Source organism: Python bivittatus, unplaced genomic scaffold, assembly GCF_059951505.1.
Source record: "Python bivittatus isolate LINGU-HERP-01145 unplaced genomic scaffold, Pbiv_v1 ctg000580_np1212, whole genome shotgun sequence".
NCBI lineage: Eukaryota > Metazoa > Chordata > Lepidosauria > Squamata > Pythonidae > Python > Python bivittatus.
Genome location: NW_028277087.1, coordinates 28,351,410 through 28,376,687, shown reverse-complemented (window position 1 = coordinate 28,376,687; position 25,278 = coordinate 28,351,410). Strand labels below are relative to the sequence as shown.

At 40.0% G+C, this 25,278-nt stretch overlaps 2 protein-coding genes across 7 annotated transcripts in view; one reads left to right on the top strand and one right to left on the bottom strand.

Annotated features, from left to right (window-relative positions):
* Positions 1 to 1,391: 1,391 nt before the first annotated feature.
* Positions 1,392 to 16,184, bottom strand: SLC25A29 (solute carrier family 25 member 29). The gene is made up of 4 exons (XM_007431103.3): positions 16,046 to 16,184; positions 11,418 to 11,461; positions 8,041 to 8,124; positions 1,392 to 5,190 (listed from the first exon to the last, which is right to left on the bottom strand). Exons 1-4 carry the CDS (start codon positions 16,077 to 16,079, stop codon positions 4,432 to 4,434), a joined length of 921 nt encoding a protein of 306 aa, XP_007431165.1. The 5' UTR covers positions 16,080 to 16,184; the 3' UTR covers positions 1,392 to 4,431.
* Positions 16,098 to 25,278, top strand: part of SLC25A47 (solute carrier family 25 member 47) — a 33,468-nt gene continuing 24,287 nt past the window's right edge. Inside the window, exons 1-2 of one of the 6 annotated variants that reach the window (XM_088149847.1) lie at positions 16,501 to 16,572; positions 18,487 to 18,620. In XM_088149847.1, the coding sequence (XP_088005973.1) occupies positions 18,617 to 18,620 (4 nt within the window). In that variant the 5' untranslated portion in view covers positions 16,501 to 16,572; positions 18,487 to 18,616. Of the gene's footprint in view, positions 16,235 to 16,500; positions 16,678 to 18,486; positions 18,621 to 21,961; positions 22,150 to 25,278 lie in introns of those variants that run through there. The other 5 variants (XM_088149845.1, XM_088149848.1, XM_088149849.1 and 2 more) reach the window with 5 other exon arrangements.

The following is a 25,278-nucleotide window of genomic DNA, read 5'->3' as shown; positions in this document are numbered from 1 at the left end:
ACATAATATTGGATGACAACTGAACTTAGAACTTACTGAGCGGAGGGTAACATAACTTGCATGTGAGTTAGCAACTTGCTTAATGAGTAGAAGCCAGTAATTTTGCAAGACAATTTTAAGTCTTGTCCTTGCTCAGCAGTATATAGACCAGTAACACAAAAGCAAATCTCTTGAAATCAGTGCAAGTTTATTCTACTGATTTCTGCCACTTTGGTACTGAACTCTGTACCATTCAGCCCATGCTGTTCAGGAATGTTTTGGAGGAAAGGAAGGAAGTAAAAGACTGTAAAAAGTCTTCTGCAACCATTAGATCCAAGTTTGCTAAATATCTTCCGGATATATAGTCTTACTACCAGACTCTCACTGCCTTTGTCAAATGTACATAGAAAAGGAATGGGCCACGCCGCAATGCTGCTGCCATTATTCTGACACTGCTTGCTCCTACCCCCCAAATAAGGTTGCAACAAAAAAACTTTTGTTTTCATTGGTCATTATAAAAATGTTTTCCTCCGTCATAGGCTTTCTGGACAGCTAACCAGCCAATATATTTTAATTTTGAGTAAACATAGAGACATACCATAGGTACAGAAACAGAGGCTCTTTAGGCACGTTTGCAATAGCAGCAGAATGTGTGAAAAATAGTGGGTTGATACAGGTATAGAAATTATAGTAGGCATGAACCACCCCACTGGGAATGAATCCACTTCATATTATGATGGCATCAAACATGTTTTCAGAGAAACAAAGGTAGTGCTGCTACCAACAGGTAAACCTTTGCACTGGTATTTAAGAGACTGGTCAAATCTGAAAACAAAAAACCCCCAAATCCCATCCTTTTCCACAGCTCATTACTAAAGGGGGTGCAAGAAGAGAGAGAAGCTTGTAATTACTGTACTTCAACCACCCCATGTTTATTTTATCAAGATGCTAAAAATCTGGTCAGAATAGCTTAGATGATAGATTAGGGTCTAAACTGTACCTCACACAACCTGTAGAACCACCCTGGGATATCCAGTGAGTGTATTGCCATATGGAGAATGAAGCATATGTACTGTTTCTCTTCCAGCCCTTGGTTTACAAAATGCTAAGCCATAACAGGGTCTTGGTCTGGTGCAGAGGTGGGCAATCGTTTGCAGGCCAAGGGCAACATCTAACATTGGAAGGCTAAAGGTTGCCAAATGGTTGACAGATGGGGAATTTTCCTGTTTTTGAACTGTATGCCTATTAGGGCTTGTATGATAGTTTTTGCATGTTTCCTGCTTCATAGGATAGGAGCCATAAGAGTTTTTAGAAATCCTTATCAGAGGGGCTTGAAGGCCCACTGGTTGCTCATCTCTGGTTTAGTGTGACATGTAAACCTAGTCACACCAAAAAAGAACAGTTTTTTTAAAAAAAGGTTTATTTCTTCTATGTACAATAGTTACAGAATACTGTACAAAAAAGGATAGTGTCGTTGCACAATAAAAAACACGGGTTTCACATTCAATTTGAATGTCCCTGCAAGTAGTGTTAAAACATCCAGCATACCTGCAAGGTACAGAAGCAGCAATCCAATTTTACAGGTTTCTCCAGCATAATTGTTAAAACAATTGGCTAGATTTTTATTAAAAAGAGTTTGAGCAGATATATTGCACCTGTCCCAAAAATACTATCATCCACTGCAATTAGTTAATGGTACATTCTATATATAGCCTCTGTTCTGTATCACACTGATAGATTTTCCACCAGCTTTTCTTCACCTTGTCTCTTCAGCAGCTAGAATAATGGCCTTCAACTGATGCTTTGGAAACCTTAACTATGTTAGCTCTGGCCTAAAGCTAAGTCTGCAAGTGGTACCAATTTTGGGGGGGAGGGTGACTTGCACATTCTTGAGAGCAGCAATGGAAAAAGAATAGGAAGTACTTAAAAGCATGTGAGAAAAGTGGTGTTTAAACAACTTTTATATTGCAGGATCTAGCTAACAGTGCAACTGCAATTTAAAACATTTGTAGGGTTCTTTGATGACTCACTATGTGCTAGATAGTGACCACTGGCTGAGTGTTAACTTATCAAGGTGTCCTTATGGGCAATGAAATCGTGTCAGGTCTAAAGGTTACACTCACCTCTTGCTGCTTGGCAATCTCACATGACATTCATACACTGTGTTTCCTGAATGGGTAAGTGGCAGTGTTAATCCCTGCTTTGGACTTGAGGAGCTCCACATCTTTTTGTCCAACTCAGGTAAATGAGCATTTACATTATGTTACCATGGAAGAGTGTGTGTGAGGAAGTCAGCCAGAGTAATGACATTATGTCCAATCCTGTAGGACTGCAGAGAGTGGCTTCAATTTGAATTATAACATCAAATGGATTGATGTTTCTCAATTGATTTGGAAAAATACTCTGCATATGCCAAACTCACCTCAGAATGCATCCAATTCAACTCCATGTTGATTAAATTTGGAGAGCTACTTAAATTTGTTTGGAATCAAATCTCTGTAATTGAAACGTCACATAGCTATACAGTTCTTCACCACCATTCTCTATATATGTGAAAATATTGGCATAAAATTAGAGAATTTTTTTTCCCTACCCAGAACAGTTGTTAGGAGCAGATCTTTAAGTGAGATGGGTGTGGACAGAAACAAAACTTCCAGTGTCAAGCTAACTATTCTTGAGATTTCCAATACTTAGTAGGCAACTCCTACAGATTTCATTACTGCAGAGGGAGATGCCAAATTCTGATATAGTTTAAGGCTTTTTTCTTCACTTAGTGATGTGAAAGAGATGTTTGACTGCCCGGATTGTTTTATCAGTACATCCTGAAAGACATTATCACTAGGCCAATGGTGGTATTTTTGCTCTTCAGAAATCAGCTCGGTTGGAGTTCAATCAGATGTGCATCCAGGTAAGCATGTATACCATTGCAACCTTAAACATTTGTTACTAAAACCCAATTAATGACTTAGTATATTACTGATATCAGTGGGACTATGTTGTAGCATTTCTATTTAAGTATGCTATTAAATAGGCTTGATAGTTTATCAGGTAACATGTTCACCAACCCTTCCTAAACTACTGAGCTCTACTTCTGTTTTAAATATTGCATTCTCTAAAATACATTTCTGTTAAATCCTTTTAAATATACTTTCATCCTTTATCCTATTACGTATAGTTCACAATTATGTGCATATACCCCAATCATGGAGAAATTGTAATTTAAGCAATATATCACCACCACCCTAAAAAACAATCAAGTTAGTCTACATTTTGCGTTGTAACAGATTTCTGACAGCTTACTCTAGCTTTCAACTCAAAACGGTAGTAACTAAAATATTTTTAAACATTTACAAGATGCAACTGCATACATTACAAAAAAAATTAAGAGGCAAATGCAAATAGCAGCAATCTGCCTGCACAAGTGCATTTGAAGCACAGAAAAACAAGCCATAATCTAAAAATAGCAGGGAAGGTATCTGCATACTGAGTGGCAGGATTAAGATAGTGAACTTACTGCATACTGATCAAGAGATAGAGCAGGCTGTTCATACATTGTCCTAAAATATTCACAACTAGCAGGAAGAGGCTATAGGCTTCCTAACAGGTACTGCAAATTTTTTTTAAAAAAAGGTAAAAGTGTAGCTTACATCATTTACAGAATGACTTGCAACAGGATGTTAAAATATAGAGGGGGCAAAGACTTGTAGTTCTCCAGTTGTTCAACCCCGTCTGTTCCCACCAGCAAGGCCACTGATTAGATGGCTGTGAATTATAAGCCAAGATTATTTGGAAGAACACAAGCTCCCCTTGCATAAAGTGCAGGAAAATGAAGCAAGTGTTTTTAGCCCTACATTTACCAGGACAACCAGCTTTAAACAGAATAGAGTAGTCAGATTCAGCAATAATCAGAACAGAGAGCCAAATCCAGACCTTCAATGTGCATTGAGAGCCAATGAACATGAAAGGGGTGTGACATCTGTGCATACAAGCCTTCATTATCTGTTCAAAGCCCCTATTCTTCCCTTCTCTTCCTGTTTGGACATGGATAGAGTCTGAATAGGAATTTAGCATCAAGGTTGATAGGCGAAGTATGGCATTTCGAGCTGGCTGCAATATATTGAAGCTGACTTCTTCAACTTGGTGACCAGTAGCTGCATTGAATTTCCTTAATAATGCATTGGCTGGGGGATTATGGGAGTTGATGTCAAGGCTGCATTGAAAAAATGCAGCGGATGTATTTTTAAGCACATATTAAAAGGGCAAGTCCTTTCATTGTCTGAATTTCTAGAGTTAACTCAGAGTCTTCCTAAAGCATTAAGCTGCTTTTATAAATGAGATGTTAAAAAGATGCTTTATACAGACCGAAATGTGTAATTTTGGTATCCAGATATTTTTTTAAAAAAAATGATGGCATCTTATATGTAACAGGTACAACTTTATCTTCCAGTCAATTTAAAAACTTGAAGGCTGCTGGATCACTGGACCAGCCTCACATCCACTTAAATCGCCTCTGATCTGGCCATCCTCTGACCTCATATATGTAAGGAACACTGTAACAGTGGCAAAAGTTGCAGCATTAACAGGGAAAGCACGAAGCAATGTGGATGTAAGACCTTTTGTGAACACCCTTAGGCCTTCATCCCGATAGCTTTTTCTAACACAGTCCAGAATTCCCTGATACCGTATGATTCCACCAACTCCATCAGCCTGAAGGCGGGACTTGATGACATCCACAGGATATGTAGAGAGCCAGGAGACTATGCCAGACATGCCTCCTGCCAGAAGCAGTTTGGGAACAATGTAATTGTCCTCCGCCTCACACCCCAGATACCTGGTTAGGCAGTCATATGTCAAAAAGTAGAAACCAAAGCTGGGTGTCTCTCTCAGAAATGTGGAAACCATTCCCCTGTTGATGCCTTTCAGGCCTTCCTTTCGATATATCTTCACCAAGCAGTCCAAAGAGTTTTTGTAGTTCTTGGACTTCAACTTGTATTCTCCTGTTCCTTGCAGCTGCATCCGTGTCTTAGCCAGTTCCATAGGACAGCAGATCACACACTGAATGGCACCTGCTGCTGAACCTGCAAGGAACTGATGTAGCGGTGTGTCCTTTCCAAGAGCACGGAGAGCGTTCCCTTGAACGCCAAAGACAAGGGCATTAATGAAGGTAAGTCCCATCATTGGTGACCCAATACCTTTATAAAGTCCAAGAGCCTAGGTGAAAAAAAGCCGACAAATAAATGATAAGCAGGCATTTTAAGACTCTTCTCAAACAACATAAAATTAAGCCATTAAACCTCTGCAAACTTTCATTTTGGCACATTAATAGATAGAACATCTGAATTATCCTTTAGGCTTTTGTTCCTTCTTACTTAGAAAGCCTGCATGTTCAGATTTGTGCCACTCCTGGACTGTGTAAGGTGACTGGACAACTTGCAGCACCCAAAAATCATATCCCCAAGATTTCCTGCTTTTTTCAGCAGCAAATGATTGAATATTTGTGTGCAAGCCTTCACTTAGCCAAATCACAACTAATAGCCCCTCAAGTGCAAAATAAACTCCACAATTCCCAAGCCCACATATTTCACTGTGCAGCTTCTGATTTCAAAAGTTCTGTCTGTAATACAATTTTTTACACTTGGCAACTACTTAATCTCTCTGTGGACTATCAGAATATGAACGAACAAGGTAAATTATTACTAATTCCATCTCCACCAATCAGGATTGGATTCTAATAAAACAGAGAACATTAGTGTCCCATGATCAGGGGATGAATTGGCTATAAAGACAACTATTACCATGATTTGCTGTAGTTATTATCAGTGCAGACCGGACTCCTTCCTTGCAGAGCACATCCCTTAGGAATCAAATATACATCTGTATACATCTTTAAGGAAGCTAAGGAGTTCTTTTTTGTTTGAACCCTGTAGTTTTGACCTTGCAAATGAAGAACTAAGATCAATAATAAAGTAGCAAGAAAGGCAGCAACCTTGTATGAGCTTTATTTGGGGGCATGAGTGGAAATAATTTGGTGTCTGTCCTTCTTTGCTTCCCCAAACCACCCAAAGCTTTGAGATAGATACTGGAATTGCTGCAGCCTGCCATAAACCAGTAATATGCACATTCATATACAATAATTACTATGCATATCCTCTGGATATATTCTAAACTTGTGACAATTGTTCAATATTGCTACAATATTCTTACACATCAATACTTTCGTTACAACTAGGTAGGAATGAATTTTCATCTACTGTCTTCCTGTAAAGGAATTCACTACCCACTAGGAGTATTAAACATCCATGCAATTTGTATCTTGAACTAAACTTAAAGATGGCTGGAACTATGGAGGAATGGCCTCCCCTCCTGGCTTTGGATGGCAGTGAGGACCTGGCTAGTCTGGAAAGCCTTTGGAGATTATCAGCTGCAGTAAGACTTGTGCCACTAGTGCTACTGCTGATGATATTGTTTAGTGGCTTATTCTGTATTTTACCGTAATATATTATGATCTTTTGTACAACATCTGGAGCCTCTGGCGTAAGGGGGCTTATAAATATAATTTTGCACAATGCTTCAGAACTTAACTCCAGAAAATGTTTTTGAACACGTACAGAGTACCCATCTGCAACACCTTAAAGGAGCCATGCCTTTTCCCAAGATCATAGTTCTGCATTTCGTAGCTGTTGCTTGATTCTGAGAAAGGACACAACCGTTTTAAGAAGTTGCAGGTAGATATTACGTTCACATTCCCACATTTCAAAACCCTTTGGGGAACTGAATCTAAAGGATTCTTCTAGTAAACAGAGAATCCTGTTCTTTGGACCTATAAAGCAAGGCTCTTTTTACATCTTCAATCTGAAAATGAGAGGCAAACGGCCCATTTGGATCATGTTGAGGTAAACAAACTGCCTGAAGAAAGAGCAATACAGTAGTATGAAGACTCTTCCTTGCTGGCAATTGAAAATATTTCCTTATCAAATTGTGTAGTAATTCTAATAAGAGCCTTCAAAGGCAGAACAGATCATCTTGTTTAGTTTCCATTTCTATCATGCTTATCAGCAGGCACCAGTAACAGTTACTGTATTCAGCTATGTACCAGGAGTCCAAGACTGCAGTCCTGTATATACTTACCTGGGAGTAAGTCCTATTAAGCTCAGGATGCCTTATTTCCAAATAATCATGTATAAACTGGACCATAGATGCTGTAAATATTTTAAGTGAGGCCTTCTTTTCTTCCCTGGTTTTCTTTTCCAAAGAGACTCGACATTCCCTATTAAGCATACTCACTTTCCATTGGGCTAGTTTGTTTGTTTTTTTTACTTTTGGTCTTCATGTTCTTAAATGTTTTCTGTATCTTGATAAAGCTGGTCAACTCTCATTGCCAAAGTTTGGTTATTAGAAGAAGCAGTAAAAAAGAAGTGGCAAAGTCTTGGCTTTGATCACTTCAGGCTGTGGGAAAGCTGACAGGCTGACCACCTCCAAGAGCAAGAGAAAACTGAGGCACAAGGATGGTGATGTTTAACCATCTACGACCAATATATATAGGGCAATTATACAATTAAATGTTATATCTTTTCATCTGTCTATCTTACAAAATTATGAATAGCACTGACTTGAATTCTATTTCAATTGAACTGATTTGAATCGAATCAAGCTGTGCACGGATGATTTAACCTCCTATATTACTGGTTTTTTTAAAGATTTTTTTTTACCTGTTGCAAACAAGAGTCTTAGTGGCTTACAGTCTCAATAAATAATTGGTATAAATAGTTTTAAATCATAAATAATTAAGCTATATCTAAAGTAATCAAACAATATAAAGCAAAGGTTTGGGTAGTTTGAAGTGCCTCAGCAATTTTGGGGTCAATTTGTATATGATCCTGATTGTCCTGGGAAGAAGCCATTCTTGATGGGTAGCCTAGGCACTTTCAAACTACCAGGTGGCATTTGCAGTTCCAATACCACCAGCATAACATAACAAGAGGACCATATTCCTTATATTGAAATAGCTCCTCCTCCTCCTCCTAAGTGCAATCATGCACATTCATTCAGGAAGTTACTTACAGATTCTTGCTTTATGATAGACTGAAAACAATGTACAGTCCCACGGTAAAGCGGCTTCTCCACATTTTGAACTTGAAGGCGTACCTATAAAATATAGTTAGAATTTACTGACATGGCAAAAAATCAGCAGGCAGTGTGATAGTACCTTTGGGTGCATACACATAATGTAGCTATGCACATGTGCAGGCATGATGCCACAGGAAATTAAAGAGGATAGTTTGCATTTTGGGAGCCACTCAGATTTATGTTAAAGTCTATATGGAACGGGGGTGGTCACTTGCCAGGATGTTAAATTAAGATCTTCAGTAAGGTAAACCCTCACTTGGCTGTTCAATTATAGCTTGTTTAATTAGCACATCTGATACTTCTAAAGAATTAGGTGTTGCTCATCTATAGAACCATGAATGGATAAGCTCAAAATGTACTGGTTGTAAGTGAAAATATTCTTAGAATTTTTCTTTAGGACCACAGTTGCAAGACTTTTACAAGTTTACTTAGGTTTATGACTAAATGAGCTGAAAGTCTAAATAATCTTAGTACAATGTATTCTAGCAGTCTATACACTAGATTGACAGGGTCAGAAAATCCTGTTTGGAGGCACAATTTGGAACCTGCATATTTTAAAACTATTTTAAGGATCTCAGAAACTAATGATAGTTTGAAACTTAAGAGCATCTTTAGAGTAAGAGTTCCATTTTTGTCCCAACGTCATTTCTTTATAAAATCCATATTAAATTATGCTGGTTCCTAGCTTTTCTTCTTATCTGTTTTGAGAAGGTAAGTAGCAATAAAATGCTGGCAATTCAAAACACTAAAAAGCATACTGAGAGTGGGCCCGGAAATAATTCCAGTAGCAATACCTAAAACGCATTAACACAGAAGCAGTCATAGCTGTATGGGGAAATGAGTAAATGGGCTCCTAATTTAAAGAGGGGCTGAAACAGAATTCACAATTTAAGAGGCATTTGCTTGTTAGCGCATGTATACAAACTTTAAGCAGAAAAGGGGACAAATAAAAATAATAGAGAACAAACTGCAAAAGTTAGGCTTTTCTTAAAAAAAAAATACAGCTCGTATTTAAAGACATTACACACCCCACTCCCTCCGCTCTAGAAACATTTTACAAACTAAAAAAAGGAAGGAAATATACCATACATGTTTCTTGGTACTTTTTGCTTGTTTATAAAAATTTGAACTAATGATAAATGTTGGAATAAATTAAGACCGAGAGAAACAGAATGTTCACCTGGTCTATACTTACTAGGTAACTCTCCCGTGATGAGGCTTATCTGTCATCTACAACAAAGTAACACTTTTGCTGTTAATGAAGACAGCCCCTAGCTCAAAAAGTAAAGGCAGTTAAGCAACAAAGCAATTGTACATATTACATCAACAAAGTGGGGGGAGGAGTCTCCACTTGAAGAGCTGGTTCCAAAACACTTCAGCATCTTCCCCATTTTACATGCCCTCCCCTCCCCATCCCACAAACCCAACCTGCCTAATCTGTACAACTACTGGAAAGTTACTAAACTTTGTTTTAAATTCCATTACATTTATTTTTAAAATGTAGCATTCAAGAGAAAATAGCGCCTAGCTACTCAGTTTGCTCAGGAAAAGACTTTCATATTAGGTAAGACTAACAAAGATTAAATTCTACATAAACTGTCCTTTCATGAAACCAGTGGTTTTATTTCTGACAGGTTAAAAGAAAGTAATGATACAATCCTGTGCATATTTTCTTGGAAGCTAATCCCCCAATGGGATGTAGTTCCAAATAAATATGTATAGAATCTGTCTGCAAAACAGATCCCCCTTCCTTCTCTCAGTGTGAGTAGCTGTATCATTATTCCTTTGACAACATAGTAGCAAGCTAAACATTTAAGATAAACTTATATGCATGTATATTTACAGAAGAAATTATTTGTTTTAACGTTGGTATTGTGCAAATTATAAACGTCTCTCGGTGATTTATGATAAATTAAGTAACCTCCCAACCATGATACATTTGCTTTGTAAGCATACTCTGTCAAACATGTTTCCAAGAAAGTATATTGTTTGGTGCCCAAGCACAGTTTGAGGACACATGATGCGATCATATTTCTTAAGCTAAGAAAGCCAGTGAAAAACCACTTAGACATCCCACAGATACCATGTTTGTGATAGATGGAATATAAATGCACCAAAATAATTAAACTAAAATAAATTTCAATTCAGGAATGCCAGCTTATTCTTTCATTCTGTAAACCTGTCCATAAAATATATGCAGGATTAAATGTAACTCCTAGAATCTACTCATTCTGATAAGAAACAATGTGGAAGGAAATTCAGAGTAATTTAACAAAATGAATTCATAGCAAAAATTATTTCTCGGCATGAAATAATTAAAAATACATTTATAAGTCAACAGACTTTACATTTCTTAAGACTTATAGCTGCTAACTAGTCTTTGACTCTATAAGATTATCTACAGAGTGTTATTCAGCACATTTTCTCTTCAAAAAGGTTACACAATTCACATACAAGCTGAAATATTTGGATTTAAGCCCTTTTACTTTAATTTATATTCTATAGCATTATAACTTCATCCTGCACGTAAATATTCAAAAAGAATCCCCACAGATTTCAGTGAGGGTTTCTCTAAAGTAAAAATATGAACATGTTTACAACTCAAATCCCTGTATTCCCATTATTTGTATCTTATTTCACAATCCTGTTTTGAGATATTATCTGGCTTCTGTACAGCCACAGATATTACCCAAATTCTAGTGTTTTTTTTCTTGCCAAAAATTTTACTACTTATCTCTCCAACAGCAACCCATATACATCCATGTCTTAAACAAGAAAATAAAAATTGTCATTGAAAACTCACAACATCTTTCCTTGGATGGGAAGAAGCACATTAAATCAGCAAGACTGTTTCATCATGCAGCAAACAGTCATCTAGTCAATATAATTAACAAATTAATTGCTTCAAATGCAAATAAAAGAAGTGCACCAGATAAAGCAGGATTAAGGAAAGTGCATTTTAAAATTTTATTTTAGTACAAAAGAGTTATGTACGCTCAAAACTATATCTAGGATTTATTAGATGTCACTGAACTATCTTATTAAAATATGGTTGAAGACTCATATCTCAGAACACTTTTTAAGTGCATCAGACAAGGGCTGATGTAACCTGAAACTCTAAATGCTCCATTTCTGTGGAAGGTTTAATGGGACGTTAAAGTATTTTAGTATGACTGTAATCTACTGAAAGGTCTATACGTGTTTTACTTGGTCTCAAACATCTACATCCCTTCCCCATTCTATTTGTAAGGGCTAGTACTACCTTCGGCCTAATCACATATTGTAAGAAAGTTTGTGAAAAGTCGACCCACCTTGACTGTATCAAATGGATGTCCTACCAATACACCAGCGGCACCTGAAATAAACAAAGAGCACAATGAGACCATGTGGTATCATGCCACTGGGGCCATCATGTAAATATAGATTTATTAAGGAATATACAGAGTACAACAATCACATACAGCTTAGTGCAAAGTACAAACCCATCTACAGGTGCAATAGATCAGATACTGAGAAAGTAAAAAGGATATAGTAATAACATTAGAATTGGAAGCAGTGTCAAATTAGCTTTGACATGAGCAGCACCATATTATAAAAATAATGTCTGCCTAGAATCGTTTTACTATAAAGAGATGGACAAATGGGCGAAAGATGGGCAAATGCAGGAATTCCCTTTTTATTTTTAAGCGGAGGGTCACAAGAGGGGGACAGGGTCACATAAAACAGATAAAAGATAGCAGGAACCAGAGGGCTGACACCCCCAACACAATAGCACAAGTGCACTCAGGACACATATTCCACCTAACCTAAAGCCTGGGGGGAAAACTAGGTCTTCAAGGCCTGTTTAAAGGACAGCAAGGTCAGGGTTACTCAAACCCAGGGTTACTATTCCAGGGGGCAGGCTTTGTGACAGAGAAGGCATACCTCCTGGGTCCCACCAGATGGCTTTAAAGATGGGGCCTGGAACACACTCACTCTGACAGATGTTACTGGATGGGAGAGAGGCAGTCTCTTAGACAACCAGGCCCAATGGCGTGAAAGTTTTTAAGTAAAAACCAGTGCCTTGAATCACATCTGGAAGCTTACTGGTAATCAGTGCACCCTGCACACAGTGGTGCTACATGGGCACACCAAAGCCTGCCCATAAGCACTGGCACCACCACATTTGGTGCCAGCTGCAGTTTCCTAGTGGAAGCTTGGAGAAGACCAAATAAGGGACCAGAACACAACCTGGAAAGACTGCCTTGAACTCTTCATTCTACTGAAGTTCAGAAAAAGTACAGGAAATGTTCCCGCGCTGTCTGCAAAACCACTAGACACCATCCGCCAACAATACAGGTGGGACAAAGCAATATAAGTCACTGTCCTAACTATACTTCTAGAAGCTACTTCCTGCCCTACCACATGACATCTAGCCCAGCTGAATAAGAGCGTATCATTGGCAACTTGATACTAAATAACAGGTTTAATAATCAAATGAGGGAAAAAAATACCAAGAGGGGAAAGGCCAGTTCAAGCTCTTCTTCACTAAAGAATTAGGTTTTTTCCCCAAGAAATGGTATCCTATATAGTCAGCCTGGCAAAGTATTCTTAAGCACAGAAGGACGTGCTTTCAATACGCACATTCCCATCAGGCAGTCCAAACACTCAACATTTCTCTAATGAGTGTTTGCCTACTCCATGCTTTGCTGGAAAATATATGCTTATTCCAAGACCATTAAAAAAAACTAACTGCATATTGAAAATACATAGAACACCAAATGTTTCATCAGTCATAAACCTTTCCTCATTGCACATGCCAGAAGCAAAGTGATGGGCTTCTTCAGCACAGAGCTAAATGTTTACTCTCTCAGCAAGCTTAAAGTTCCACTCTTTATAGGGTATTTCTGCCATTTTAAGAAGAAAGGGACTGAAATGGCACTCTCCCCTGCCCATTTTCCATTTGTGGGACTAAGGAAAGGGGTGGGGAACAATTTCATTCCACATTATCATCTGTTAATTTCAATGGGGAGGAAACTGCCTCAGCCAGTGTCAGGAGGCGGGCAAGATGGCAACGTTAATGGCTCCAACCTTGGGAACCTTTCAGGAAGGCCAAAAGGCCTTTGGCTCCAAGAGAACCAAGGCTGCCTCTAATCTGCCCTGGTCTGGGGCTTTCTGCCAATGGAAGTATCTATAATGGGGACAGCAGGTTGATGTGCTCCCTGCCCCATCAACGGAGCTACTTTTTCAATATGTAAAACTACATAATTTGCATACTTGTAGGTTTTGCAGATAAATTCTCTGCATGTTCAGCTAGAAGACCTATTTGTGTATCAGTTAAACCAGCACACAAATTAATATTTCTGTACGGGTGAAGCTGTAAATTTACCCAATATTAGTGAAAGTGTGATAATGAGAAAATGTGATAGTGGCTAGTATGATAGTACTCTCAAATAATAGAAAGTAAGATACAAATGATCACAGCCTCTAATCCAAACCCTTTTGTGAAAGATTACAAATATCCAATTCAAAATCCAATCCTTTATTCTTATCTTCACAAAGTCAACACCCTGATGCTGTGGGCCAAAGTAATACCATTTTTGTGCCAAATAAAACCTTCCAGACTCCCCATCTGGCTAGAGAGGAAAATCCCACCTTTTTTCTTTCTGTGTGAGGGAAGAGTAAATGTAATTCTCTCCTCCTACATTCCTCATCCTTCTATCTTGCTTCTATCTCCAGATGAGCATATCTTTTCCACCCAAATCTTGACAGCCTGCTTTGTGTGAAACAGGACAGATACACCCTGTCTGCAAGGCAGTTGTCACTCCTACATCACGTGATCAGTTCCAACACAGGGTAAAAAGGAAGACAGAATCCAGTGATGTGTGCTAGTTAGATTACAGTAAAATGGAGTATCAGTATGCATTTGTCATAGGAAATTATGCAAGAACTTAGAACAAGCACATACACAAAACTACACATTTTGTTTTGAAATGCTTATCTTTGCGACTAAGGCAGGGTTAAAATCTAAACAGGTTGTTAGCATCTTAACATTCTTCCTTTAAGAACACAAATGTGTGCTGCAGCATTAAACATATTAAAGCCTTGCCAAACCATTTTTAAGTTACATTTAAGTAGCTTAAATGTTGGAGTTGAAAATCTGAAGGACAGCATGCTTGTCTATGTAATGACAAAGAGAGGTTAGTAACCAAAGGGAAGCAGTCAGTTAGCTACAGATGGCTAGCATCTCTGAATCACTGTAATGCAGTGATGGGCTAGAACCAGGAAGCCCCAGGTACAAATTCATTTGAAGGCATAAAAATGACTTTGTCTCTTTCAGTCCAACCTACCACCCACAGACCACGCGCAGGGGAAAATTAAAAAAGGGAGTGCTCTGTATGCCACTTTCAACTCTTGAAAGACACATAAAAGCAAATCAACAAGGGTGAATACATTGGAAAATGCTACTTACACCATCTCAACAACAAAGCAAGCAACTGTGTTTTCTATTCTGGGATTTAATTAAAAAAACAATACTATGAGGAAGAAAAATTAAACCACCTACACTAACCTTCCCTTAACATAGTGTTTTCTGAATGTTTTGAACAAACTCCAAAATTCCCTTGAGAACATGAGACATCTTCCCAGGCTAGAGACTGGGACTAAAAGAAAAAAGAAAAAAAAAACCCTAGAAAGTTATCAGAAAGAAAAAAATGAAAAATTTCTTCCTGATTTTTAGCTTTCCCCATCACCCCCATGACTGTAAAAATGACCAAGAGAATCTAGTTGGGAAAAGCTGGTTTACAATTTGCTGTGTGCCAGGGCTTAAAGTAACATTACTCTCCAACTCCAGATAAACTGACCACTAGGAACCACCGTCTCATGTGATTTCACAATGAAATGGATGGGAGTGATACTTTGAATCTGTATGGAGACACCTACAAATAAAAAGCATAGCTTGAAAGTATCTTAAATACTTCTAACAGAAGCTTTTCCATTTTCTTAAAAAAAGTCCCCACAATCTCAGGAGAGAGAGGTCTGGTTGGGTCTGCTTTGGCAATAGCAAGAGATCCGTTCAAGGATCTTCCCTCCAATAATTAATGTTGGTGTATTCGTCCCCCAGTGGGTAGCTCTGCTTCATATATGGAGTTTCCAAGAAATGGATGTGCATCCTATCTATCCTGGGGGAAAAAAAAAGTATGCAATAAAAGCGATCCGGGGGTAGGAATAATGAGTTCTGGGCTGCTTCGGCCTTCAATAAACCTCAACCCTTTCTCTCCCCAGTTCAGAAATGGAGCCCAATTACTTGTATTTAGTGTGAATTTAAGTTGTAAGGCTACATCTAGGATTTCGTTCCACTACACTTAACGGAACTTTCTTCCTAACAGACCCGTACAGATTTGGGTCACGTCCTACACCAAATTCAATTCCCGGCCCGGAAAGTTTAGGTGGCCGAGGAGAAGGTAAAGAAGAGGAAGAGTCGGCTTCCGCTTTTGCACAATGGCCTCGCCAAGCTTCGGTGGAGAGGTAGCCGACCCACCCAAAGCCTCCCCATTTCTGGGCGCTAATTCGCCGGTTCTACAGGATCAAAGCCAATCCAGCGCAGACAGGGACAATGGGGTCGGCAGAGAATCGGCGACGTCCCTCCCAGAACAGATCAAGAACAAAAATGATGGGGGGGGGAGTAATAAATTCACCGCTCGCGTTGAGGCTTTGGGGGCTGTCTCTTCCTCCCTCTTTCTAAGCGTTTGCGCATGAATGCAACACCTCCCGGCCTCCTTCGGGCGGGTGGGCAGCGCATCTTCACTGCAGTGCGCCAAGCCACAGAGGGGGAGGTAGCCGTCGCCTTCCGCAGCTGCCTCCCCCCCCCACCGCCCCGGATCTACGCAAACCATTCACCGTCGTGGCACGAACTATGTCAACCTCGATCCTCCCAATCGCTCCAAGCCCCGCTTCTTACCTCCTACGCAGCCTGCAAGGAAATCCAGCGCCATGATCGCTGTGCCCAAAGCGTGCTTTCCAACCTGAAGCGTTTAAGTGCGCCTTACTCCGGGTTTTTGTTTCAATGCACCTTGTGGCTCTGAGTATTATAACGAGCTTCCTTACGGAATAAAGGAGGGGATTCGGCTTCCTCCAAGGCGGAAGGGAGGTAAGAAATCCAGACACTACTTGCGGCGGGGAACTGGTCCTTTCTTTTCCTCCTTCGCCCCCCTTACGTTCTGACAGCGAGCCAGGGAAATCCAGGGCGCCCTTCGAGCCGGCGCGTTCCTCTCCCGCTTGTCGCCAAACTGGATCGAGTCGTTTCTATTTCTGACGCCACCGAAAGGAGGGGGAGACCAAGCCTTATGGGGAAAAGGCAGCCTCCAATAGGAGGCCGCTTGCAGGACAACGCCCTTCCAGTGAAGCCCTCCACGCGGGCCGTTCATTGGGCGCTCCTCTGGGGAGGCGTCTTGGCCGCTGGAAGGCAGCGGCTGCGAGAGACTCGAGGTGGGGAAGCGAGAGGGGCGGAAGGGAGCGCCGCCGCCTCCTCCTAGACCGAGGCGAATACCGGCCGCGACTGTTGTGTCAGCGCATCTGCGCAACGCTGGGCAGGTGCCGCGGGTTTAAGGCCGCCGTCGGGGCGGGGCATTCCGTCTTACTCAGTGGAAGGTGTGGGGTAGTCCGGCAGGCCCGGGGTGCGGGCTCCTGCATGGCAATTCACGGTCAGCGGGCGAGGAGATCGTTTGCCCGCGAGCTGGTGCGGGTTGCAAGCAGCGAAACTGATCTGGGCAGCCCGGCGGACGGAGGCAGGAGAAGTGGGATGAACTGGAAGGCCACATCTTCCGTTCTGTGCTCGTTACCTGAAAGATAGCCGCAGGGTGGCTTGCTTTCGATGTACATGCATAACGTTGCATAAGGAAACGTATCCTCGATTTTTTTTTTTCCAGCGGGCGACCAAGGTGGCCCTGGGGATTTCCAAGCAGAACGTAGCGGCGCCCTGAGCCGCCAAGGGCTCATCCTTTGGAGAAAAAAAAATGGCTGTGTGGCATTAGTTTGTCGTTCAGTGTGTCGTGGGAACCCAGGATTAACTGAATAAACAATGTTTGTTAACCAAGGATACGTCTTTCATACAGACGCACCCACTCTTTGCCTACCAGCATTCATTACTCAGTGTTTGATGCCTGAGATGTACGTCGCCTGTCAATATTTAGAAAGGAAGCTTTGTTAGTCTCACAGTAAAAAAACCCAACGAAGTCTTAGGGCAGTGTTTTTCAACCTTGGCAACTTTAAGTTGCGTGGACTTCAACTCCCAGAATTCCCCAGCCAGCATGGCTGGCTGGGGAATTCTGGGAGTTGAAGTCCACACATCTTAAAGTTGCCAAGGTTGAAAAACACTGGTCTAGGGCAACTTAAAAGGCAACAATTCATTGTATAAGGTTTTGTAGAACACAGCTCTGCGAAACAAGTATTAGGTACCATGCAGAGTTGTTAAGGAACAAGGGGGAGAATAGTAAAAGATGAGTTAAGAGCTTATCAAAGATACTGTGTCAGAATCAAACCACTTTATAGTTCAAAGTGATTCCAAACAGTGCAAATAGTGTGCTCATATGTCATGCTCAACTGTTTCTGGCTCAGTCCACGAGTAAGTGTATCCAGTGACCTAGTGCCAGTTGACCCAGCAAACGAAGGGTAGTTTTGATTTGCTTGGAAGCAGCTGTCTTGGCTGGTACCCCAGCTGCTTTTGCAATGGTCGGCAGGCTGACGTTTCCTTGCCTTTTTAAAAAACCGATTGTGAAAACAAAGCAGTGTGCCTCTGGGGTTGCCTGATGGGCACTGGGGCCACCACGAATAGCATGTTACACAGCGGCTTCTCTGCCCCCTTTGCGTCCCCATCTCCCCTCTGCCTGTAAGTGTCTGCGTGAGAAGGGCTGGAGAAGAAAGCAACCCAGTTTTCTAGCTGCTCTAGCCTCCTCTCTGAATCCAGAGGTCAGGATACTGTTGATTTTAAAGTAACTTCCCAGTTATTTTATGAGGAATTGAAGTTGAGAGGACTAAGCCTGTAAGACAGCTTGCTAAGAACCACAGTTTAGGCACTTTTTATTAATTACACTTTTACCTGGGTTTGTACAACATACTACATCCAGAAATAATCTAGCACATAATGCAGATATGGCCGTGCTACTGACTTCTGACAGTTGTTTCCTGTGTCTTTTTCATATAAACTTGTTTAGTTATGACATGTAAATCACAGATGCCTTTTTTCTGTTTGTCAAAGCAATATTTGTATTAATCTGTGAAATTTAAATTTAAGCCCTTACATTATTCCAAAGATGCTCGGGGTGGGGCTTTCTCTATTTACCTTTATGCATGTTCTCTATTTACCTTTATTCTCTATTTACTTTTGTGCATGTTTTGCTGCAGTGTAATGAAATGAAAATGAACACCTCCTAGGACAATGTCTTGTGACATTCTTTTCAAAGGCACTGCTGATTTATGAGGGCAATGGGAGGAACCAGGCACATGATGATAAAAAAAAGCCTACTCTCCAGCAATGTGTAAATATTACTTTTCTCATTAGTTTGCCTATTTGTGTAAAATGTAAAATGTCCAGTAGGGGTTAACATTGGAATCCCTCTTAAAATATACATTAGTCTCAATATAGTATACATTTTAATTACATTGATCTTACATTAGTTTCCTCTATGCGGTCATGACAGCCAGCAGAGTTTCTGATGGGCAGGCAATAAGATAAGTTGCACAATCATTTTAACCTTTCTGCTTGTATTTTTTTGTTCATTTGTTTGCTCATTTGTTTCCTGCTTGTTTTTCTGCTCACTTCACCCTGCCATGAATGTGATTAAGGAGAGACCTATCAGTAGCTATGAATCATGATAGCAAATGTATTTATTTATTTACATAGGTTACCCCAATCCATATGGACTCTCAGCCTATGATAGTTCAAAATATTATGCAATAAAAACACAATGAAAATAATAATACTCAGTAAAAATGGGAGCCATCACTAAGAGGGCCTGTTGTCTGGTCCGTGCTTCATGAACCTCACAAAATGCTGGAACCTTAACAATTCCTCCTTAGGTATCCTAACTGGAAGGGCAGATTTTGGCAAGGCACTGCCTGATATAACCTGTTCCTGCCCTATGAAGGGCTTTGAAGGTAATAATCAGCACTTTGAATTGGGTCCAGAAGTCTTCTGGTAACCTGTGTAGGAACTTTAAAACCTGTGTTATTATATACTGATGGCATAACAATTTTGGCATTTTTTTTGGTACCAGTTGCAGCTTCTGAGTCATCTCCAAAGGCTGCTCTGCATGGAGCATGTTATGATAGTCTAACAGAGTGGTGATCAGGGCATGAGTAATTGTCACTATGGCATCCTGGTCAAAATAGGATCATACACCCACCATGACTTCTACCTGCTGTTCCAGCAAGAGCTGAGACTCCAGGATGATTTGCAAGACATAAACTTTTTCAGGGGGGACTATGACTCCATCAAGAGTAACTACCAGAATTGTTGTTATTAGACTGCTGAGATGTTCATTGACAAACAGCAACTCCATCTTGGAAGGATTTAATTTGTTTTGCCCCATCCAGATTTTTACAGTCTCCTGGCACCAGTTCAAGGTGATCATGTATAGCTGGGTATCATCTGTATACTGATGAAACTTCACCCTAAACCAATGAATGACTTCCCTCAGTGGTTTAATATAAATGTTGAATAACATGAAGGAGAGGATCAAGCCCAGGAGAAGCCAAGGGTTCAATCACTGCTCCCCCATGAACCCTACCTGAACCCTCCACTTAAGTGGGAGTGAATCCACCAAAGAATGATGCCCCAATTCTCAACTGTTGTGAGGGATCCAGAATGACATCATGGTCTATGATACTGAACACAACCAAGAAGTCTAATAGGGGCACACTTCTGCAATCTCAGTCCAAACATAGGTCATCGACCAGAGCAACCATTGCTGTTTCTGTCCCATGACCAAGCCTGAATACTGACTAAGAATGACCCAAAATATCTGAGAAGGTTGGAAACTGGGCAGAAAAGATAGCCACATGCAGGATGAACTTTCTCAGGAGATGGCACAGGTGATACTATGCCCTTCCCAGTGAAGTACTCATAATCTCCTAGTTCCATCTATTCATGCCCTGTCTGATGCCCCAGAAGAACCAGGGAGAGCATGGATCTCTCCACAGGTGGTGGCATTCAGACTACTGAGGACCCTATTCACTTTCTCAGTCTTGACAAACTCAAAAGAATCCCAAATAACCCCACAAGATATTTTCTCATTCATCACCATAGACTCTGCCCAATTGGCATCCAAGCCAGAACAGATAGAAGTTCACGTGTTCAGAAACATGAGTTGCTGAGGATGAACAGTAGGAAAAGCCCATCTTGTCTGTATTTTCTGAAACAGTCTAGTAACAGAAACAGGAAGCTGGTTTAGATGAATGCACCACCTGATTTGGCAAAGTTAATTCTTGTGTTATGCTTGGTGGCCATTTCTCACTTTTTTGTCTCTGTCTGGTCAATGGAGCAATAAATTCTTCTTACTGAAATACATGGTTCAGTTTACATCTCTTCTACCAGTTAAAAGCACTGATCTTGGGGATCTGAGCTGAAGTTAGTTACGATTTTTCCTAATAATACAATACTTGGAACTCTTTCTATGGGGTGGTAATGGGGAGAGATAGACATGATAAGATGTCAGTGGACCATAGAGTGCAGGCATAAACTAGATGTAGTAGGTCAGAGATGCTTATAAGGTACATTGGGCACAAGACCCCAAATGACTCTTCAGTTGAGACCAAGAATCTTAGGAGGATCATATGTCATGAGACACCTCTAATCATACTTGGCAATAGGTGCAGAATCACATGGACTAAAGGAGAAGTATCCTTGTTAATCAATCACTCAGAATGGTTAAGTGTTAACTAGACAAAGCTACTGGTTAACTGCATTTTAAAACTCTTCTTTCTGAGCTCACTTTCTGATTTGAAGCATGATTTCCAGTGCAATTGTCTTACACAGAACTGTCTATGTGTATCAGGCTCCTACTAAGAAGCTAGGCCAACTTTCCACAACCAGATGTCATCCAGATGTGTTGAACTGCAACATCCATAACTGCATGCTTGTAATTGGGGTCCAATGAAACTGGAGGGTACCAGGTTGAAGAAGACTGGCTTAACGCAATTTGTTCTATTAAGGCAAAATATCTGAATTAGTTGTCTTGTTTAACCATCTCCTGTGTGAACCAAGCCATTGTGATTTATAAAGCACAGTTTATAACTTAGCATATTGTGTGGGTGCATCCAACTGTGGCTTAGGCAATAAACCATAATTACGAACTATGACTTAATGCAATAGGTAACCCTAATCACTGAATCAGTTATAATCAGTTCACTTAGCCTAGTACTGGCTTGACTGAGTATTTCTCAGACAAAGGTCTTTCCAAGTCTTGCTACTGAAATGCCTGAGATAGCCATTTGAATTCCATTCACCCAGAGCACTCAAAGCATGTGCCTACTTCCCCCACAACAGATTATATCCCTCCTGTGTGGATGAGGACTGATTACTTAGGGCCATCTGACCTCAATACCAGGCTGATCTGCATCCTGTTCTCTGCTGGGCCAACAGATTCAGCAAGTCAGGAAGCAGGAATTCACTTTTTAAGTTAAAAGACCTTCCACCCATTATCTGGCCCCGGTTCAGCTCAGAGTTAATGCTTTGGTTTGCAGGGCAAAAGGCACAAGGAGAGAGGTCTCTGTCCCCTGCAACAATTGCAGGCTGGCTGCTATGACGTTATAGATTGCCAGTGTTCCGGAGACGGTTTCCAAATTCTGGTGATGTACGTCTTTCAATTTATCTTCAGAGAGAGGTGCAGAAAGCTAGTGCTGCTGACTACAGCACCTATTGTTCAAACTCAGCACGTCCCTCCAGAGTTCTCGTTTCTGGAAAAACAGATTTTTCTTCCCTCTTATGGTGTGATTCAAACATTTTTACTGGACGAGCAAAGACAGTTGACTTGGTGCAGATGGATTTCATTGCTGGAGCTATTGGAGGTAACAGACATACAAATAATACGGTGGTATTTTGATGAAGAGAGACAGTTGTTATTTCTTTGATATCATGGGCATTTCCCAGCACTAGACTTAAAATTTTTGGGACACCCGGGACTGAGATCATCTAAAGAACTTAAGCAAGTAGTTAGCTGAGGACAGTAGCAGCTTTGGGATCAGTGCCAGTAATCCTTCCGTATTTGCTTCTTTAATATGATCATATATTTTCTTTCTATCCTTGCAGACCATCCTTGGTTCCAACACAGCCATACATTACTTCAGACATTGCTCTTTGTTTTAACTTTTCACCTCTCTTTTTGAGCATCTAATCAACTCTATCTAAGATCTACATTCTTGGTTTTCTACTTCGACTCAGTACTTTTTAAAATGTATTTAATTCACAATTCAATTCTTAATGAATTGAGCAAGCCACCTCGACATATTTCTTTTGTATTGGTCACTCACTTTTTATTCTGTCCACAATAATTCAGAACCCACCCACCCACCATTCCTTCCTTCCTTCCTTCCTTCCTTCCTTCCTTCCTTCCTTCCTTCCTTCCTTCCTTCCTTCCTTCCTTCCTGCCTGCCTGCCTGCCTGCCTGCCTGCCTTCCTTCCTGTGGGCAAAATCATGCACTTAAAGATAGCCATTTTCACTTCTTTAGACAAATATTCATTCCCCTCAACAGATCACATAGTATCTACACCTACAGGCGTATCTGCAGAGATGCTCACTAGCTTCAGAATGGTGAACACAACTGAGTGATCAAAGTCCCTCCCCTTTTTAGTTGTGTGTAATGCATGAGATGCACATTAAAAAGGGGCAGAGCTTTGACCAGCTGGTTGTGCCCACCATTTTGAAACCAGTGACTGGCACTGTGGATGCCCTTGTATTACTGTTCTAATTACTGTTTATGTATAACTTGCAATCATTCACTTCATTTCCCCTGTCAACGGAGCTATCTTACTCTTCCATACATTAATTTTCAGATCCATACTTGTGTATCATACAATTTATCTAACATTCATTGCATACCATTTGGGTTCTGAACCAACAATTCAGCACCACTTGCATACATGTACATTCATGCCCCCAAATAACACGCCCCTAATATTACCACAAGTATTCCTTACACACATTTTCATACAGTAAATACATTAACAAGGGGACAACACACATCCTTGCCTTACTCCAAGGTCAATGTTGCATCATTCACTAAGCATAACATTTATTTCATGCATGGTTTAGTTCCATTACGTGCCACTCTTATCACATTCAGCAACCATCTTTACACTCCATATTCATAGAAAACATTCCATAATTCAACCCAGTTCAGTTTATCATAAGCTTTCTTCTACACCAAAAAATGACCAATAAACTTTATCACATTCATACATTTCTGAATGACCTGCTGAAGAGCACATCCCTTGTTCAGCGAAAGTACAAACTGTATTTCCCACATTTTGCTCACTGTCGCCTCTCATAACCTTTTGATCAAAATTCTGCCAAACACCTTCTCAGACATACTAAGCAAACTCACCCCTCTGTAGTTTTTCCATTGCATTCATTCTTCTACCTTTCCCTATATAGACTGGGATCATAGTGGCATTCTTTCAATTGCGTACACATAATCTTCACACACATTAAACAAATTGCTTGGCCACTCCATAAGCAAACTTCACCAATATTTTAGCCTTTCTCCAGTTATACCACCTGCATTTCTAGCTTTACTATTTTTTGCCTTTTTTTTTAATCATTCCCATACAAATCTCTAAATATTTCTTGCAGAATTTCCTCACTTCAGTTTCATCCCAAATAACTTCATCATATTTATTTTTAAATCTTTACTCTGCTGGAGGCTTCTTTTCTCCCACTTCAAAAATAGTTTTTTATTTCCATTAAAATCACTGTTTCCTCTGCCTTTTTAAATCTTAACCACTCCTTGATCCCTTTGATTACATTTTCAACTATCTTTTTCTTTCTATGCACGTTATACAATATTTTTTCTCATAATTTTTCAGAAATCACTCTCTTGTATGCATTTTCCCTTATCTATAGCCTCTTTTACTTCATTATTCCACCAAGCATCTTTTTTTGTACTTCTCATTAGGGAACTCCACACATCTCTGTGCTGTTCTGTAACATAACTCTTTCATGTTCGTTTTATTTATATTTACTTTCCGTTCATTCTGTTGGAAGATTAATCTATCTTAAAATACTTTTTAATACAAGATTCATACTTTCTACTCCTGCAATTCTAATTTTACTCTAGTTTCTTTCATTTCTTTCCTTTTCTTTCCCTTTTCCCCCTTTCTTTCATTTCTTTCCTTTTCTGTCCCTTTCTCCCCCAAGATCCACTCTTGATGCTACCAAAAGATGATCTGCTCCATATTCAGAACTTTTTGCATCCTTCACTAATTTGCTTTCATCTTAAATAAAAAATTTAGTCTTGCTTTTAGATTTGTATTCATTCCTTTGCCATGTTTACGTCTGAATAGATTTATGCTAAATTCACATATTCAAAACAAAGAGTCATTTTTATTAAAAGGTTCTATCCTAACAGTCACCATTCTCATTCATTCTTAGGGCTGAGTGGCTCAAACTCTATTTCTGTACTCTCTCATCTTATTCCCACCAATCCATTCATACTATCTAATGGAATAATGTTATTCCCTGAACCGCATTCATTAAGAATGTTGCACGATTTTTCCCAAAATTCATCCCAACTTCTTTCAGTATCATCATTCATGGTAATGTAACATGCAACTGTCACCACTCCATGGGTTCCTACTTTCACATCCACCCACAACAGCCCAAATGACACCAGTACATAATCCGTTTATAACTGAACCTACATTTTCAGTTCTTTGCAAGATCAGACCACATTCATTCAAGTCTATTACATCCTTTTAGTTTAACACACAACAGACCTATTTTTTCCCTTCATTTCATTTGTTAATTCATGCTCTTTAAAACATACTGTTCTTGCATTCCAAGTCACTATCTTTCATATGCTGTGCTTGTCATCAGATGGGCCCATGGACATTGACACCACCACCTATCTTGTATTTGGTCAATTGAAGCTTTCACATAATGATTTTTATAAGATAGAAAAGGTATAGTCTAGGTCACC

Coding starts and splice junctions, on each gene's coding strand:
- SLC25A29 (XM_007431103.3), bottom strand. CDS start 16,079: ATGGCGCTGGATTTCCTTGCAGGCTGCGTAGGAG. Junction 8,125..11,417: donor ATCCATTTGATACAGTCAAG/GTGGGTCGACTT, acceptor TATATTTTATAG/GTACGCCTTCAAGTTCAAAA. Junction 5,191..8,040: donor CTATCATAAAGCAAGAATCT/GTAAGTAACTTC, acceptor TTTTTCACCTAG/GCTCTTGGACTTTATAAAGG.